This window comes from Vanderwaltozyma polyspora, genomic scaffold (assembly GCF_000150035.1).
Source record: "Vanderwaltozyma polyspora DSM 70294 KpolScaffold543 genomic scaffold, whole genome shotgun sequence".
Lineage (NCBI taxonomy): Eukaryota > Fungi > Ascomycota > Saccharomycetes > Saccharomycetales > Saccharomycetaceae > Vanderwaltozyma > Vanderwaltozyma polyspora.
The window spans coordinates 1-17,511 of NW_001834680.1; the positions used below are offsets into that span (position 1 = coordinate 1).

Below are 17,511 nucleotides of genomic sequence, written 5' to 3' on the forward strand. Positions count from 1 at the left end.
CGTAGTTTAAATTTTTTTACACAAACCCTTTTAAAAAATAATATTTTTTAACGAAAAACAAATTTTTTTTCAAATTGGTTCAACCCATATTTAATCCAAAATAATTGGTCCGGAATCGTGGAATATTGGGTCATTAAATTATTTATGAGATTTCTTCCAAAAGTTCTTGTAACTGTTTCCTCCTTTCAGGAGAATTGGTAGATGTTTTAATCGACTCCTCTAATAAATATTGCATTTCTTTAAGAGAACTTTCAAGTTTCTCATTATAAGATTTCATATATCCGGTAACATCGTGATCATCGCTTTCATTATTACTGACATTTGAAAATTCTCGTATACTCTTAAACAGATTCTCTAATTCTTTCAATTCTACTTTCATTACCTTCAATTCATTTTCACCATATTGAATGATCTTGGATTTTTTTGTTAACTCATCTTTTAAATTGTTATATTCTGTTAAGATCATCGCTTCATTCTCCGTATTATTTTCATCATCTGCTATTGCCATCTTGGGTAACTTAAGTACATCTTCCATCAATTTTTCTAAAGAAACACCACCACTATTATCTAAATCATTATTAATTATTTCACTACCCAAGGAATATTTAGGTACATCACCAATCAATTCGATTATATTCTTTACTTGATCTTTTTTCCATTGAAACTCTATATCATACACCTGCTTGCTCAAATGATCAAGTTTGCTCTTACTGAGCTGTTTTGAATGTATTTCCTGTAGCTCCTGTCTCAGTAAATTTATAATAGACTGCGGTATTTCACCATCTAAGCTTTCTATACTTTGTTGTTTATATGTTTTTGCTTTTTCTTGTACAAATTCTGTAATTGATTCATATAAAGGCTGGATCTCCATCTTCTTTATCTATCAACGTCCAACGATCAACACTAAAGAATATCTAATCTTCAGATATACTAGTCTAAAGATCCAGTGAGAACCAAATTTTCATCTACAGCTCATCTTTATAAGGTTTCTCTATCAATATTGTTAAACTTATATTGACGCTACTTTTTTTTTTATTTGACGCGTAATGTAATATTTCAATAATGAAACTGAAAGTGACATGAATTGAAGGTAAGAATTGAAAAGTATCAGCTTTTGTCCAATTAAATAACCTGATCCAATTTTATTTTATATTTTTAAGAAAAGAATCTATAAAATTTCTAACATATTAATAGTACTTTATTAATTGTTATCCTGAAGTTATGGTAGGATCTGACTTGAGAATAACTCCAATATTTTTCTCAAAGGTAGAAGTAGATGGACATATCATATATGTAGTAGATCTCTCTATTCAAGCAAGTCAAGGGAATCCATTGAGGAATTTATAAAAGTTTAATTTTGTAAACATCGAATTATTATATTAAATACTTATTTATAATTTTCAAATTACTTGCTCTAACTGTCTATAAAGGGTGAAGGCAAATTGAATTAGATTAGATATTATTTTTAAAGTATTAATGTAGAATCATATTTTAACCTTGCTTAAATTTCGCCGAATTATTATTTCTAATGTACATTTTATTTTCGTTATTATTAATATTATTATTATTATTAGTTCTATTTTTTATTGCATTGAGTTCAATACCGCTAAAATATATATATCTTTCCTCTGAAATTTATCATACAGTTGGGAAATTAGGCATGACAGTTGCTCTTAATGGGAAGTAAGTGTTTTGGTCATTGGCAACAGCACAGTATAGAGAATACCAACCACAACAACTACTCAATATACCAAAATAACCACCAGCCATTCTAACGTTATTATTACCGATAAAGTTACCAATACATAGGAATAAGAAGGTCAAATCCAAGGTGAATAGCAAAAGGAATAAACCCCAGGTACTCTTCAATGTACACATCAACATTAAGAAAGTGAATACAACCCAACCAGCAAGGAAGAAACCTGTAACGTTTTGTAACATTTTAGTGTCATCACCATAAGCTGATATACTATGAAATTGATCAGTATTAATACAACCAAAACAAATCCAGAAACCACCAAATGAAGAGAAAACGGTCATAGCGTAAGTATCACCAGTGACAAAACATAATAGACCAGCAAATAATTCAATAGCACCACCAAAGAACATAAAAGTTGAAATTAAAAATTTATTTTCAGTGACACCTCTAACGTTAGCGTTAACTAAAGATAAAACCAAACATGAGAATGAGAAAGAAGCTAAACCTAATGGAATTGGATTAGCAAATTGTCTTTGATTAGAAGTTGGAACTACATCAGCGTTGAATGCTCGTAGTAGATCACCGCGTCTATAAGTATGATTACCTAAAGTAACCAAATCACCATCAGTGACAATTTCATTAATTGTACGAGTGTACTGATTTGAAGTTTGTTGTTTTTCAATTTCGTTTGAAGAAGAAGTTTCGTAAGTCATAACACCTTCGTATTCTTTTTTATTACTGTTAACACTCATAATATAGCGGCAAGCACTTTTGTCTCTTTTGAGTTACTATTCAAGTGCAGATATAAAAATATAGATATATAGATATAGTTAGGGAATATAATAAATTGGAATGGAATAGTGCAAGAAATAATTTTAACAAGATCAATTAAAGATGGTAGTTAATATAGTTTTTGGGAAAAAATCAAATCAAACCACATGCATATACAAAATAATATGGAGATATATATAGGAAAACGACAAACCAAGGTTAGACGCAAGGAAAATATATTTAAATATATAGGAAAAATTGTAGAAAGTGGTAAGGCTGAATAAAGCTGTATGATCTTTAGTTTAACTTTCCAGGAAACCCAAAAGGAAAACGAAAATTTTTCTATTATCTTTACTATTAAAATGTGTTATTTTAATTATTATTTTTTGTTAAAACAAGTAATAACGACAGTGGGATGATTAATAATAGGCAGTAGATATGACAAGTTCCATTCCATGCGATGGATATTTACTATCTTTTCATTATTTTTTTCTCTGTTTATGCACTGAATGGTGGATGCTACTTGAGAAACGACAATTAATTGCACTCATCATTGGATTGTATTGTATATAATCGTTATTCAATAAGTCTAACCCTCTTGCATATATTTAGCGAGAGATCCATCGATGGTGAATGCAGTGCGATGACAATATATTTAATTATCATTTTTTGTATCCAAGTGGTACTTTCTGTGAGAAAAGAAACAAAAAATCGAAACCGAGGACTAACGAATCGCAGCACCATCGAAGAACGACAAGTGTTACCTAGAGCATTTAATTGTATCTGTCGATTGGAAAGAGGAACATTTAATATTTTTTTAGTGCAGGATTGAAATGAAAATGTCATCCTTGATGAGCAAGTAAAAAAACGAACAAGCACACAAACAAACAAACTAACAAACAAACAAATATTTGCGTTCCTAAATAACCAGAGATACAAGCAAAAATAAAAGAGTTTTTTTCTTTTCGAAACCAAAAAATACGAAGTCAAATTGAAGGAAAAACTGGAATTTGGCAAAAGAAAGTGGAAACTTAATTTTTAGGAGAGAGAGAAGAAAAAAGATACGATATTCTTGAATTCCTATAGTTTTTCTTTCCCTTGTCTTAAGCTGTCCCATGTAGTTGAGTATCGGTCGGTTGATAAGCAATTGAATTTTAATGGAATAAATCATAAATGAGTTTTTCCGAAAAACGAGATGAACACTCGGGTCGGATTTAACAAATCAGGAAGAGAGAGCACCAAGAAGAAGTAGTTCTTTTCTTTTGCAATTGGAAAAGAAATAAGCAAGATGGATCGTTCGCTTGCTAAGGCTAATATTGTGGACTTGCCATTATGGATTTTTGTTTTTTGTTTTTCATTTTTTCATTTTTTCTTTTTCTATTTTTTTTTTAATTTTTGTGTTAATTCTGTTGTTATCCTCCACTGCCGTTTCCTTGTCTCCCTCAAAGCGAGATATAAACAATTTGAATTTTTGGATAGATCGAGGGACACAAAAAGAAATATGGAATTCCAGCTTCCCATTTTTGTTTCTTTTTTTATTTCTTATTATGCTTTTCGTTTCCCTTCCCCCCCCCCCCCTCCTCCAATTGCACTGCTCTTATCCAGCGATATTTGAGGCTGATGGGCGTCTAGAGAGAGGGAAAGAGAGAGGGAAAGAGATCTAATAGAAAGCGCAACAAGCGAAACGATCGTTGCAGTTGGGTATGAGACAACCCTTCCCCAAACTGGCTTCCGCATTTCGAATTCACAGCAAAAAAAATTTCGTCTACGTTCTATTCTTAGTCTGAGGTGAGGTTTTTGTCAGATCAGTTTTTGAGTAACATCGATGCCAATTGTATATGTATATGTATATGTATATGTATATACTGGAATAGTTATATCAGCATTTGTGTGTAGCTGCTCATCGATAGAAAAAAAGATGTATAGGATGAAATTTAGTAGTTGATTTCGTTAAACTAACTAAATGTACAAATTAGAATAGTTAAGTCGGAACGAAACGTGGATAGATAGATATATCGAAGGTAGCAGGTTATCTAATGCATTTGAATATTTTGGAAAAGTGTCTAACTCACTTTGCGGTTGATGAAAGGCAGAAAGAGTAAGAGTAAGAGTAGGGTTAGGCACTATTAAGAATCACTTTCTTGAAAACCTCAAATAAGAAACTAGAGATATTGATATCTTTATGTTTTTTTATAGTGTGTAAAACTTAATTAAAGTATGAATTACTTGGCATGGTGTATGTACATTGCATTACTATCATAGTTCACAACAATTCCCATATATTAAGAGAAAAAAAACCACCCATCGGTTGAAGTATATTGGTTTCTCTGCATTTTCTTTTTTTATGTAAGCCCCATCTTCCTCTCCCCGACTGAAACTCCAGTAAATATCACCATAAATACTTTCATTGTAAACGATAATCCAACAGCATCTATTTATTCTGTTAATAATTATAGTTATTCTTGCACTAAATATATATCTATCTATCTATCTATCATTTTAAAGGGTGTTGGAGGGTTCTCCAATTATTTAGTCATTAACAAATTTTACAAACGAGCAGGCTGAATATTCTGATTTAAGAAATTATTCTAATAAGATCAGGTAATTCCGAAATTGTGACATCAATTAAATGAGGATACTCCTTAGTTAATTTTTCATTCTTATTGTTTTTCAATAATACAGTAGTACATCCTGCAGAGTGCCCACTCATCATGTCATCATAAGAATCTCCAACCATAATGACATTATGAGGTTCCAATGATAACCGCTTAATTATATGCAATAATGGTTCAGGACTAGGTTTCATTGGTCTAAAATCTCTAGTTAGTATAAAATCAAATTCTTGTTGTAAATGACTAGGTAAAAAGTTATTAATTAAGTGATTAACAGGTTGAATTAAATTTCTTGTACATATATTCATCTTGATATCATTTTCGTGTAAAAAGGTCAACAATTCTACTAGTCCAGGTTGAGGTTCCATTTCCATCATCGCTTTTTTCTCTACTAACTTCAGTCTTTCATTTGTAATTATTTTTTCTTCTTCTGTTTTCATTTCGTCCATAAATGTCAGTATATCAACTGCATCATCATCAAGTCCAATGCTTTTCCTCATTGCTGGGAACATCCATGGTTGTGGTAAGCATAGCGTCCCATCCATATCAAATATTACAGCCTTAATATTTACTTTACTAGCCATTGTATTATGCAAAGTTCGTATAGTTTTAAACTTTTTGAAGTTGTTAAACATTCGTCTCAAATCAAATACTTTACTTTGTTCTAATCAAAAACAGAAGATCTCATAAACCAGATTATATATAGACTTTCCGGATAAGGGTTTCAAAGATATTAAATGAGTCAAATTGATATTTATTTTCTGTTTAAAACAAAAATAAAATAATGCACAACTAGGAGCAAATACAAAAGAATGCAATTATCATTAATATAATCTGATAACAGACACAACTTTGAAATAAGTATTTGGACAAGACAGTTCCATTTGAGAAAAGGAATCTATTAGAATTTTAATAATGAAATGGATTAGTTCAAATTGATTACTATATATTTAACAACCCGAAGGTGCGGGAAATCACGCCTAAATTATTAATTAAAGGTATTTCCCTTGACTACTGTAAAATCTTGTCGATTGCTTCTTCCTGAAATTTTATATTAGCTGTTAACTGTAGAAGTGTAGTGTAGTAGTACATCGAATAAGACTACATACGGACAAAAAACAAAGGAAAGTTTACATATTCAAATACTCTAAAATATTCGAAATTCTGTACAACTATTTGTTTCTGGTATGATTTGATATATGAACCGAAAAGTCATCAGTATATTATCACGTGATGTACCAACGCAAAATAACATGTAATGGACATCTCTATTTATATTTAATATATGAAAAGAATGTGTCAATGATATATGGCGCTACATGAAAAATTCTGATTTTCAGCTTAGAGCCTACAAATTTTAAGCAAGTATATGTAACCTCAAGGATTTCTACAATTATGCCCTCTAAGATCCTTTTCTCTCATATTTCACCTTTTTGTTGTTAAGACTATGAAAAAGCTTGTTACTATATAAATTAATAATATATTAGTTGAAATTAATAGGAAGTGTTAGATGATCCAAGCACTATATACAATTTAAATTTTGAATTCACCGTTAAAGTTCATTGTACCTAACAAAATACAGTCATTTATGCCCATTTCAAAAGGCCACCAAAAAACCAATCTTATAATCCTAGATTGAGATATACAGAATAATACTATTTCCGATATTAGATATAACCCCTTATTCTCACTAACAAAATTTATGGGGTTTTTGGATATTGTAGTTCGCTAATAGAATGGTCAACTATGCTTTCCTGAGAGTAACGTCACTTGTTGTAGCAACAATATATCTTCTAAAGTGACTGTTAATTTATCCCAAACATACGTTCATCTATATATATTAGTTACTTAGTTCGTTCCTTAAATTTCTCTGAACACTTTTAAACAATATTCGTTTATTAATTCATATCTTAAAATATAACTCAAACTAGGGTAGAATCGTTAAGATGAAGGCGGTTATCAAAAATTTAAAACCGAAACCAAAAAATGGAAAAGTATATTTACAACACATCCCCATCATTGAACTAACATTTTTATGAATCAATAGAGATATTCTAATTGCATTACATTTCTATAACTTCCATCGTTTCATTATTTCTACTAAGAACAAATTTAACGTAATTACTCTGCGTATATATCAAATGGATCAGCTAAGAGTCAAATAAAACAATTTATATTAGGAAATAAAATTTGGTAAATATCCATTTATTAAATGAATCACAAAGGCAAATGCAGGTGTTGTATGAACATAGTCAACAAAATTAACAAGATTAATGTGTCAGAAAACATATAAATATCACGTACATTGCATATAATACTTACCCAGCCGCCTAACTATGATAATTTTGATGGTAGGAAATAGGACTTGTTTCCTACCTATCTCTTCTTGGAGCCAATGTTTCTTCCGATGAGGACTCAACTCTCAATGAAACTTATCTGATTTCTCTTCCAACTAAATTTTACCAGGTTTAATTACTTTGCTAATACCTTATATAGTAATTTGAATTTTCTCATTTCCCAATCAGGTAAAAAACCGAAACTTGAAATAAATTATAGTACAACATTTCTTTTTTCAACAGATGAAATAAAAAGAAAAAATATGTTCGAAATGGGTTTTTTCTTTTTCTGCATCTCAAAATCATCACTTCAAAAATAAAAAGAAAAAACGAAATTTAACTAACAAAATGCAGACAAGCATCCAATTTTACAACAAATGAACCTTTTATTAAAACATGAGACTATTAAAGATTTTTAGAATTGGTTCTGTTCATTGAATATCCTAGTATCCTAGTCTTTCAAAATACTTTTATATTGGATAACGATTAGAAGCAATCCTTTCTTTTTAATCTTCAATCTTTTTGGTCACTTATTCTTAATATGTGTTTCGATATGTGGGGGGAGGTAGAGAGATGGAATTGATGAATGATTGATTCACTAGTTCTTAATTATATATATATATATATATATATCTTGTATTGTATTTTTAAGTTGCATCTTTTTACTATCTTGGTGTTTACAATTCAATTCTCATTCTTAATTGAAAATAGCAACAAGCCAACAGACGCTAAACCCTTCAATTACTAGTACATAATGGTTGCTTTCACTGTTGACCAAATGCGTTCTTTAATGGACACTGTTACCAATGTTCGTAACATGTCTGTTATTGCCCATGTCGATCATGGTAAGTCTACTTTGACTGATTCCTTAGTCCAAAGAGCTGGTATTATCTCTGCTGCTAAGGCTGGTGAAGCTCGTTTCACTGATACCAGAAAGGATGAACAAGAAAGAGGTATTACTATCAAGTCTACCGCTATTTCTTTATACTCTGAAATGTCTGAAGAAGATGTAAAGGACATCAAGCAAAAGACTGAAGGTCGTGCTTTCTTGATTAACTTGATCGATTCCCCAGGTCACGTCGATTTCTCTTCTGAAGTTACTGCTGCTTTAAGAGTTACTGATGGTGCTTTAGTTGTCGTCGATACCATTGAAGGTGTCTGTGTCCAAACTGAAACCGTCTTGAGACAAGCTTTAGGTGAAAGAATTAAGCCAGTCGTCTGTATTAACAAGGTCGACAGAGCTTTGTTAGAATTACAAGTCTCCAAGGAAGATTTGTACCAAACTTTTGCCAGAACCGTCGAATCCGTTAACGTCATCATCTCCACTTACGCTGATGAAGTTTTAGGTGATGTTCAAGTCTACCCACAAAGAGGTACCGTTGCTTTCGGTTCCGGTTTACATGGTTGGGCTTTCACTATTCGTCAATTTGCCAACAGATACGGTAAGAAATTCGGTGTTGACAAGACCAAGATGATGGACAGATTGTGGGGTGACTCTTTCTTCAACCCAAAGACTAAGAAGTGGTCTTCCAAGGATACCGACGCTGATGGTAAGCCATTGGAAAGAGCTTTCAACATGTTCGTGTTGGACCCAATCTTCAGATTATTCTCTGCCGTTATGAACTTCAAGAAGGAAGAAATTCCAGTCTTGTTAGAAAAATTGGAAATCCAATTGAAGGGTGACGAAAAAGATTTGGAAGGTAAGGCTTTATTGAAGGTCGTTATGAGAAAATTCTTGCCAGCTGCCGATGCTTTGTTGGAAATGATCATCATGCACTTGCCATCTCCAGTTACTGCTCAAGAATACAGAGCTGAACAATTATACGAAGGTCCACACGATGACCCAAGTTGTATCGCTATCAAAAACTGTGATCCAAAGGCTGACTTAATGTTGTACGTCTCCAAGATGGTTCCAACCTCTGATAAGGGTAGATTCTACGCTTTCGGTAGAGTTTTCGCTGGTACCGTTAAATCTGGTCAAAAGGTCAGAATTCAAGGTCCAAACTTCGTCCCAGGTAAGAAGGAAGATTTATTCATCAAGGCTATTCAAAGAGTTGTTTTGATGATGGGTAGATTCGTCGAACCAATTGATGACTGTCCAGCTGGTAACATTATCGGTTTAGTTGGTATCGATCAATTCTTGTTGAAGACCGGTACTTTGACCACTTCCGAAACTGCTTACAACATGAAGGTCATGAAATTCTCTGTCTCACCAGTTGTCCAAGTCGCTGTCGAAGTTAAGAACGCTAACGACTTGCCAAAATTGGTTGAAGGTTTAAAGAGATTGTCTAAGTCTGATCCATGTGTCTTGACTTACATGTCTGAATCTGGTGAACATATTGTCGCTGGTACCGGTGAATTACATTTGGAAATTTGTTTGCAAGATTTAGAAAACGACCACGCTGGTATTCCATTGAAGATTTCCCCACCAGTCGTTGCTTACAGAGAAACTGTTGAAGGTGAATCTTCTCAAACCGCTTTGTCCAAGTCTCCAAACAAGCATAACAGAATCTACTTGAAGGCTGAACCAATTGACGAAGAAGTTTCTTTGGCTATTGAAGGTGGTAAGATTAACCCAAGAGATGATTTTAAGGCCAGAGCCAGAGTCATGGCTGACGAATTCGGCTGGGATGTCACTGACGCCAGAAAGATCTGGTGTTTCGGTCCAGATGGTAACGGTCCAAATTTGGTTGTTGACCAAACTAAGGCTGTCCAATACTTGAACGAAATCAAGGATTCCGTTGTTGCTGCTTTCCAATGGGCTACCAAGGAAGGTCCAATCTTCGGTGAACAAATGAGATCCGTCAGAGTTAACATCTTAGATGTTACTTTACACGCTGATGCTATCCACAGAGGTGGTGGTCAAATTATCCCAACCATGAGAAGAGCTACTTACGCCGGTTTCTTGTTGGCTGAACCAAAGATTCAAGAACCAGTCTTTTTGGTCGAAATTCAATGTCCAGAACAAGCTGTTGGTGGTATCTACTCCGTCTTAAACAAGAAGAGAGGTCAAGTCGTCTCTGAAGAACAAAGACCAGGTACTCCATTGTTCACTGTCAAGGCTTACTTGCCAGTCAACGAATCTTTCGGTTTCACCGGTGAATTGAGACAAGCTACTGGTGGTCAAGCTTTCCCACAAATGGTTTTCGACCATTGGGCTACTTTAGGTACTGACCCATTGGACCCAACCACTAAGGCTGGTGAAATTGTTGCAGCTTCCCGTAAGAGACGTGGTATGAAGGAAGAAGTTCCAGGCTGGCAAGAATACTACGATAAATTATAAGGAAATGTCATGAATATTATAGTATTAATATTCAAAATGTTTTTAAATTTCAACACATGCATTTTATTTAGTTTTCGTATTTAGTTTTAGCGCACATCCGATTTTATTATAAGAATTTTAATATAAGAATTTCAATATAAGAAATATAAGATTTTAATATAATTTAGACTCTCATTATTTTATTTATTAAAAAATGTTTTTGGATCTTTGAATATATAATATGCGTACTATAAATTGTATTTTCTATGTACATAGTTGACGTCAATTCCGTTTTGAAATATTTCATAAATTTCTTCGAGTGTTAGGCCTTTTACTTCTGGATAGCAATAAAACACAAATACCCAATTCAATACTGTGAAAGATGAAAATATTAAAAATGTATTTTTATTACCTATTTTGTTCATTAACGATAATGATGACATGGAAACCAGACTGTTAGTCAACCAATTCGTACATGAAATACAAGCAGCTCCATATGAGCGTACATTTAATGGTAAAAATTCTACGCTATTCCAAGGAATTGTCCCCATAGCTGAAGAGTAAGCGGCGACAAATGCCACTGTTGAAAGAAGTATCAATCTTGTATTGTCACTCTCAAAATTAGCGCTGCAAAATATAAGGCCTAGTGTCATTATTGGAATGGTAAATAAAAGCATCGTTCTGCGCCCAATTCGATCTACCAGCTGCATTGCTACAATTGTGAATATAAAATTAGTCAGAGCAATCGATATTATTGGTAGCAATGGATTTTTGACACCTAGTTTTGCAAATATAATACCTGCATAGTACATAAAAACGTTGAAACCAGAAACTTGTTGAAAAAACATCAATATGCAGCCGACAATTAGGGCTCTTTTTGAACCTGGTGTCAAATTTATTTTCCCATTTATTTGGTTTTGCTTGTTCATTGTTAACCTGTCCTTAATGGTACTCAAACTGGTATCATATAGATCCTCTGGAGAGGAATCAACAAGATTGGAAGTATCATCTTCTAATAAATCATTATTACCACTATTTTCAGCATTATCAGTCGCATCACTTCTGTTAGATTGCAATAATGGAGTGTATTCTTGCACTGATTGAATTTCTTCTTGATAATTAATAATATCTATAATAATTTTTCTTAACTTAATCAAAATCAAATAATTTGATGACGTTGAATAAATTGTTAACAATGACTTGTGAGCTTCTGTTATTTTTCCTTCACCTATTAACCAACGAGGAGATTCTGGAATAAAATCTAACAGTAGTATAAATAAAATAGCAGGTATTGCTGAGAATCCAAACAGAAACCTCCACGATTGACTGAAGTCTGATATAAGGTAAGAAACAATATACGCAATCAATTGGCCACTTGTAATTGCAATAGAATTTAACGCTAATATTGTCCCTCTAATTCTAGTTGGTGATATTTCACTTAAATAAATTGGTACACATTGAGCAGCAATCCCTACAGCTATACCTACGAGAAATCTACCAAGAATCAATATCGTTAAACTCATAGATAATGCTAGCCAAACGGCAGATATGATAAATCCTACAGAACAAACCGCTAGAGTTGTCTTCCGTCCATATTTATCAGCCAATGGGAAACCCAATATCGAACCTATGAATGAACCAATACTTGTGATTGAAGTAATTAATTCCTTATCAAAATTTGTAAGTACAGGTACAGCAATATCAGAAGGTTCTAAAGAGAGAAGGACACCGGATATCACACCAGTATCATAACCAAATAAAAGGCCACCTACTGTAGCTGCTGAAAAGAGTACCACTATTTTGAAAGTAATTTTAAATGGGATATTGTCTATATCATTAAGGGAAGATGATGTAACTCTAGAAAAGCTTGAATGAAGATCAGAGAAAGAATCGATACTCTCTCCCCGTATAAAAGATTGATCTCTGCGAACCTGATTCAACGATATCATAAATAATTAAACTGTTTTCTTTGTTTTTGCTTTTTTATTAAAAAATAGAAGTATTATTTTGTTATGTCAAATGCTAAGTATATTATGATGATAAAAATGGAAGGAAAGAAACAAAACTGACTATGCAATGTTAATATATAGAGCGAGATAAGTAAGGCAAACCCACTTAGGTGTTGATGTGAAATTATGTATTTCAATGAAATTATTTAAATCTGAAGTTATTTTTAATAGATGAAATAATAGATCTATAATTATCACCACAAACAGCTTGATCAACTTCTGATATTCAAAAATATCGAAATAAAAATAAAATAAAAAGGTGTCAATATGTAGTCACACAACCTTTCCAATCTTGATATATTCTTGAATATAACAATAGTGTTGAATATTTAACAAACAGTGATCCATATTCGAAACAGTTATAATTTTATATAAAATTGTACCTATTTAGTAGTCCTAATTTCTTTTCGAACGGAGGAGCCGATTCGAAGTCATCCTCATCTGCAACTTCATCAAATAGAAAAATGTGATCAAATAAAAATATCTCATATATATATATAGATACAGATATAGAGTGGCTAAAGACAACAGAGAGTAGTATACATCTATTAGTCCATTTGTAGCAAGTAAGCAAGTTATTCCAAGTGTAACGCTACAAATCAAGTTTCCTTCCCATGTCTCTTGCAAATTGTTTATATTCGATTCAATTAATCTTGTCGTTTTCGAAACCCCTGTGCTCTCTAAGACATCTCAAAAGGAAATAATAGATATGTAAAGGAAAATCTATGTATAAACATATATGTCTTACTATTACAAATATATGAAATTATGTTAAGAGAACCAGAATTGAGTTTGTACAATGGTTTGACGATAGCAGGTAACCTTACGATATTACATAAACCTTGTCATAAAGTATTTCAGATTGAAGCTCAAGTAAAAGGTGAAAATTGATATACTGATCTTATAAACTCACTAGATGGAAGGTATGTAGTACTACTTAATTTAGTAATGTCGTCCATAACTGTAGTTAGCCGACTTAACTGACCAAAATGATATCCTTTATAAAGACTAGAATTGGTTACACTCATAGTACAATTTTATAGGAGAAGAGAAAGAGGGAAAAAAAGAAAAAGAAAAGAAAAAATTACCCGATTGCTGTAATAGGTTAACGGTAATTGAAAGACCACCTATAATTAAGATAAATTCGAGATGTTGATAGGATTATAGACAAGGTACGGTGAATTCGTCGAGCAATGGGATTGAAACTATTCGGTACTAACGTATACTACTTTTAGTTTGGTGGAAAGCGACTGTATTTGGCCTTTTTCTTGCTTCTAAATGGGATTAGAAAAACAGTACAGTTGCAGTATTTTTCTTCCTTTCAGCTCTCTCTCTCTTTCATTTGACATTTGCTTTTCCTGATTGGGTAATTTTATTTAGGTTGGGTCCGTAAAGGGTAAAAGAATTAACTAATTACCTAATTAAAGGTGAAAAAAAATTTTTGTTAGTGCCCATTAAGAACAGAAAGTGAAATCGTAGATATAGTCAACTCTTTCAGTCCATATCCATATCCAGCTATTCCCTAGAAATATATATGGTTATATAGAAATATATATATATATATATATATATATATGATATTACCATTAGAAGTTATACTCTGAAATAGGTCAATGTATACATAATTGGTATTGGAAAACCGAATAGCCCTTTTCTAATATCGAAAGGTACTTTAATTTACTTGTATTCAAGAACTGGTACAATTACAAACTCGGATACTCACGTGTTTTAAACCTTGCATTTTTAAATACTTTAAACGCAACGTTAACACATATCTATACACAATACTAAGTCATTCCATTATTATAGTGAAATCTAACTACGCCTCTATTTTCAGTTAGGAATAAAGTGATAATATATTTATTCAGTGTATTTATGCTTAATTTAAGTCCACTGGTGGTACCTATTTAGACTCATTTCACATTTAAGAAGAGCAATCCTGGCTTAAACTGAAGATTTCATAGTAAGAATAGTAATAGAATTCTGTTTTTCTTTTTTTTTGGGAAAATATAAACTGTTTCGTTTCTTTTTACCGTGAGTTTGCAATATTATTTTACAAAGCTGCTAGTTATATTCGATCGATATTAGAAGTTCATTAATAAGGGTACCATACTATCAAGAGTTATCCTATTTTAACTTAGACAATTTATATTCTGGCGTTGGAAATCAATTAGGATCTATGGATTACTAGGTACCTTAGGATATATATTGAGTTTGAATTTTAAGGATCAAATTTTTGAGACATCTAATACAAAATATAGATTTATATAAAAACAATTACTGGCAAAAGAGATATAGGATACCAAATATTTTGCTAATAATGCCCACCTTCTGGAAAAACTTTCCTGGGAACCCGAAGAGCACTGCTACTGACCCCCTTCCTTCTTCGAAGCATCGTACAATCATGACTTCAAATACCAAATCTAATAATACAAATTCAAATGTTTCTAATAATAGTAATAGCGAACAGCAAAATGTTAAACAAACTAATTTAAAGAGACCTGGATTACCATCCAAGTCCCATTCATATTCAAACCCGCCATTCAAATCTAAAATGGCATCCGGTAGATCTAGTACTGATGATTACAGAGATTTTAGAAATAAGTTTCTATCTAACAACTACGATTTCACAGGTAGAGTATTTGGGGTATCTTTAAAGCAGTCGTTGAGTACAGCAAGCACTGATGTGATGGTCCATAGTGAATCTATTGGTTTCGGTAAGATTCCAATAGTTGTAGCCAAATGTGGTGCTTATTTGAAGGCAAATGCGTTAGAAACTCCTGGAATTTTCAGAATTACAGGTAGCACTAAACGTGTGAAAGAATTACAGCATATATTTTCTACCTCTCCTGATTATGGTATGAAATTTAATGAATGGGATGCATTTGCTGTTCATGACTATGCTTCATTATTGAGAAGGTTTCTTAATAATTTAGAAGAACCTTTAATTCCTTTATCTATGTATGACAAATTTAGAGATCCCTTAAAGTCAAGACCTAGAATACTGAAACATTTAACCAAAAAGGCAATGGAGCATCCAACTGCAGGGATTGAAAATAAAGTAATAAATCAATCAGAAACAACTAAAGTATTCAACCGAAATAATACTCATAGTAATGAAGACAAAGAGGATAGCGGAGGTATAGAAAAAGAACAACCGCAACTTAATCAAGAAATAAATGACGAAGATCATGTTATTGATACAACTGATCTTATAAAAGCTGAAGAGTCAAGAAGAAGAGCTAAGCATGGAAAGAAAAAATTGACAAACGATATCCGTTCTGCTCTAAAAGAGTATGAACAACTTTTTATTGATTTAAATGATGACTCAAGACACTTAACTTTGTACTTGCTGGATATGTTAACTCTATTTGATAGAAGATCAGATATCAATTTGATGACAGGGCATAACTTATCAGCAATTTTTCAACCGTCTATGTTATCGCATCCTAATCATGATATGGATCCAAAAGAATACGAATTATCACGATTAGTTCTAGAATTTTTAATCGAATACTCGTATAAACTGGTACCGTTCATGTTGAATGTTGCTAGACCAAATCAAACTGCAAAAATTGAAAATCCAAATAGAAGATCTTTGCTTTCTATACCCACAGATTTTCCAGATGATGAGGATGAACTTTCTTCAAAACCTATGATTGTTGCAAGTAGTATAGATGAATCTGTTAAAGTATTTCCTAAAAAAATATCTGATACAACAGAAACAGCATCAAATTCATCATTACCGATTAATAATAGAATTGAAAATAAGGGCATGACACCAGATAGATATAAAAATTCTATACCAGTTAATGAATATAGAAATATGAATGTTAATTTGTTAACGATACCGACACATGGAAGACCACATTCGAAATCTATCGGTTCAGCCTCTGTTCCACAAGATGTTATACCAAGTAATAAACGTAGATCTAAATTTTTAAGTTGGATTCATAAGCCTAATCTAATGAGTGACTCTGGTGAATTTAGTGTAACTGAGGAAGATGGTGAATTATCATTCGATGACTGTGACATGAGTATAAATAGCATTTCTCCTAATTCTGTTACTACACCTCAAAGTTTTCATAATCACACTAAACAGAGAATTTCAAGCCGTAACAGCAGTAATTATTCTATAAATATGCGTCCGTTCTCAATGGTGATTAGTACTGTCAATAAGTCAAACGATGAACTGAACCATCTATCACACAGTAACTCCAATATTGAGGGAAAACCTTCCACCTTAGGAGGTGTGGATCCTTCACCATCATCTTCACCAACGTCTGTATTAAATTCTGCTCCTCCTAAGATTAAAGTCGTTGATGAAAATTGTGATGAACAAGAATATACAACTGCCAAGGTACCAATGGTGAGACAATCCTCTGATAATGTTATGATGAATGTTGCACCAACAAATAAGAAACCACAGATGAGAGCTCATAGTAGTTTAAAGGTTGATAATAAAGATAAAAGGAAATCTTTTACTTCAAGTCTGAAGATTACACCAGATGTGAGGAGGAAATCAACATCTGCTAATGCTTCAGAAAGAGAAGCCAAATCCAAAAAGAGGCAATCTTGGTTTGGCCGTTTAATCAATCCATCATGAACTTAAAATAAGAAATTTATCAATTTATATACTTTCGATCATGACTAGGAAGTATTCTATAATATTTTACCTTATATTGTAACCTTATTCATACCAAATTATGATTTTTTATATAATTATTTATAAATTGTAATATAATGTAGCATTTGACACTATCGAAAAATTAAATCTGAGAGACTTTAACATATCTCATAAGTTAATAATTACAATGTTAAA

General features: G+C 32.4%; 6 protein-coding genes across 6 annotated transcripts; 2 read left to right on the forward strand and 4 right to left on the reverse strand.

Moving 5' to 3' along the window:
* Positions 1-142: 142 nt before the first annotated feature.
* NKP1 (Nkp1p) lies at positions 143-871 on the reverse strand (the record flags this gene model as incomplete). Its single annotated transcript, XM_001645980.1, has 1 exon — positions 143-871. The coding sequence occupies one exon, from the start codon at positions 869-871 to the stop codon at positions 143-145; it is 729 nt and encodes a 242-aa protein (XP_001646030.1).
* A 767-nt stretch (positions 872-1,638) lies between these two features.
* On the reverse strand, positions 1,639-2,451 carry ATO3 (putative ammonium permease ATO3; the record flags this gene model as incomplete). The annotated part of the gene is made up of 1 exon (XM_001645981.1): positions 1,639-2,451. One exon carries the CDS (start codon positions 2,449-2,451, stop codon positions 1,639-1,641), a length of 813 nt encoding a protein of 270 aa, XP_001646031.1.
* A 2,594-nt stretch (positions 2,452-5,045) lies between these two features.
* Kpol_543p3 (putative haloacid dehalogenase-like hydrolase) lies at positions 5,046-5,717 on the reverse strand (the record flags this gene model as incomplete). Its single annotated transcript, XM_001645982.1, has 1 exon — positions 5,046-5,717. One exon carries the CDS (start codon positions 5,715-5,717, stop codon positions 5,046-5,048), a length of 672 nt encoding a protein of 223 aa, XP_001646032.1.
* A 2,455-nt stretch (positions 5,718-8,172) lies between these two features.
* On the forward strand, positions 8,173-10,701 carry Kpol_543p4 (elongation factor 2; the record flags this gene model as incomplete). The annotated part of the gene is made up of 1 exon (XM_001645983.1): positions 8,173-10,701. One exon carries the CDS (start codon positions 8,173-8,175, stop codon positions 10,699-10,701), a length of 2,529 nt encoding a protein of 842 aa, XP_001646033.1.
* A 227-nt stretch (positions 10,702-10,928) lies between these two features.
* On the reverse strand, positions 10,929-12,629 carry CIN10 (Cin10p; the record flags this gene model as incomplete). The annotated part of the gene is made up of 1 exon (XM_001645984.1): positions 10,929-12,629. The coding sequence occupies one exon, from the start codon at positions 12,627-12,629 to the stop codon at positions 10,929-10,931; it is 1,701 nt and encodes a 566-aa protein (XP_001646034.1).
* Positions 12,630-15,009: 2,380 nt separating this feature from the next.
* Positions 15,010-17,295, forward strand: SAC7 (GTPase-activating protein SAC7; the record flags this gene model as incomplete). Its single annotated transcript, XM_001645985.1, has 1 exon — positions 15,010-17,295. The coding sequence occupies one exon, from the start codon at positions 15,010-15,012 to the stop codon at positions 17,293-17,295; it is 2,286 nt and encodes a 761-aa protein (XP_001646035.1).
* Between the last annotated feature and the right edge of the window lie 216 nt (positions 17,296-17,511).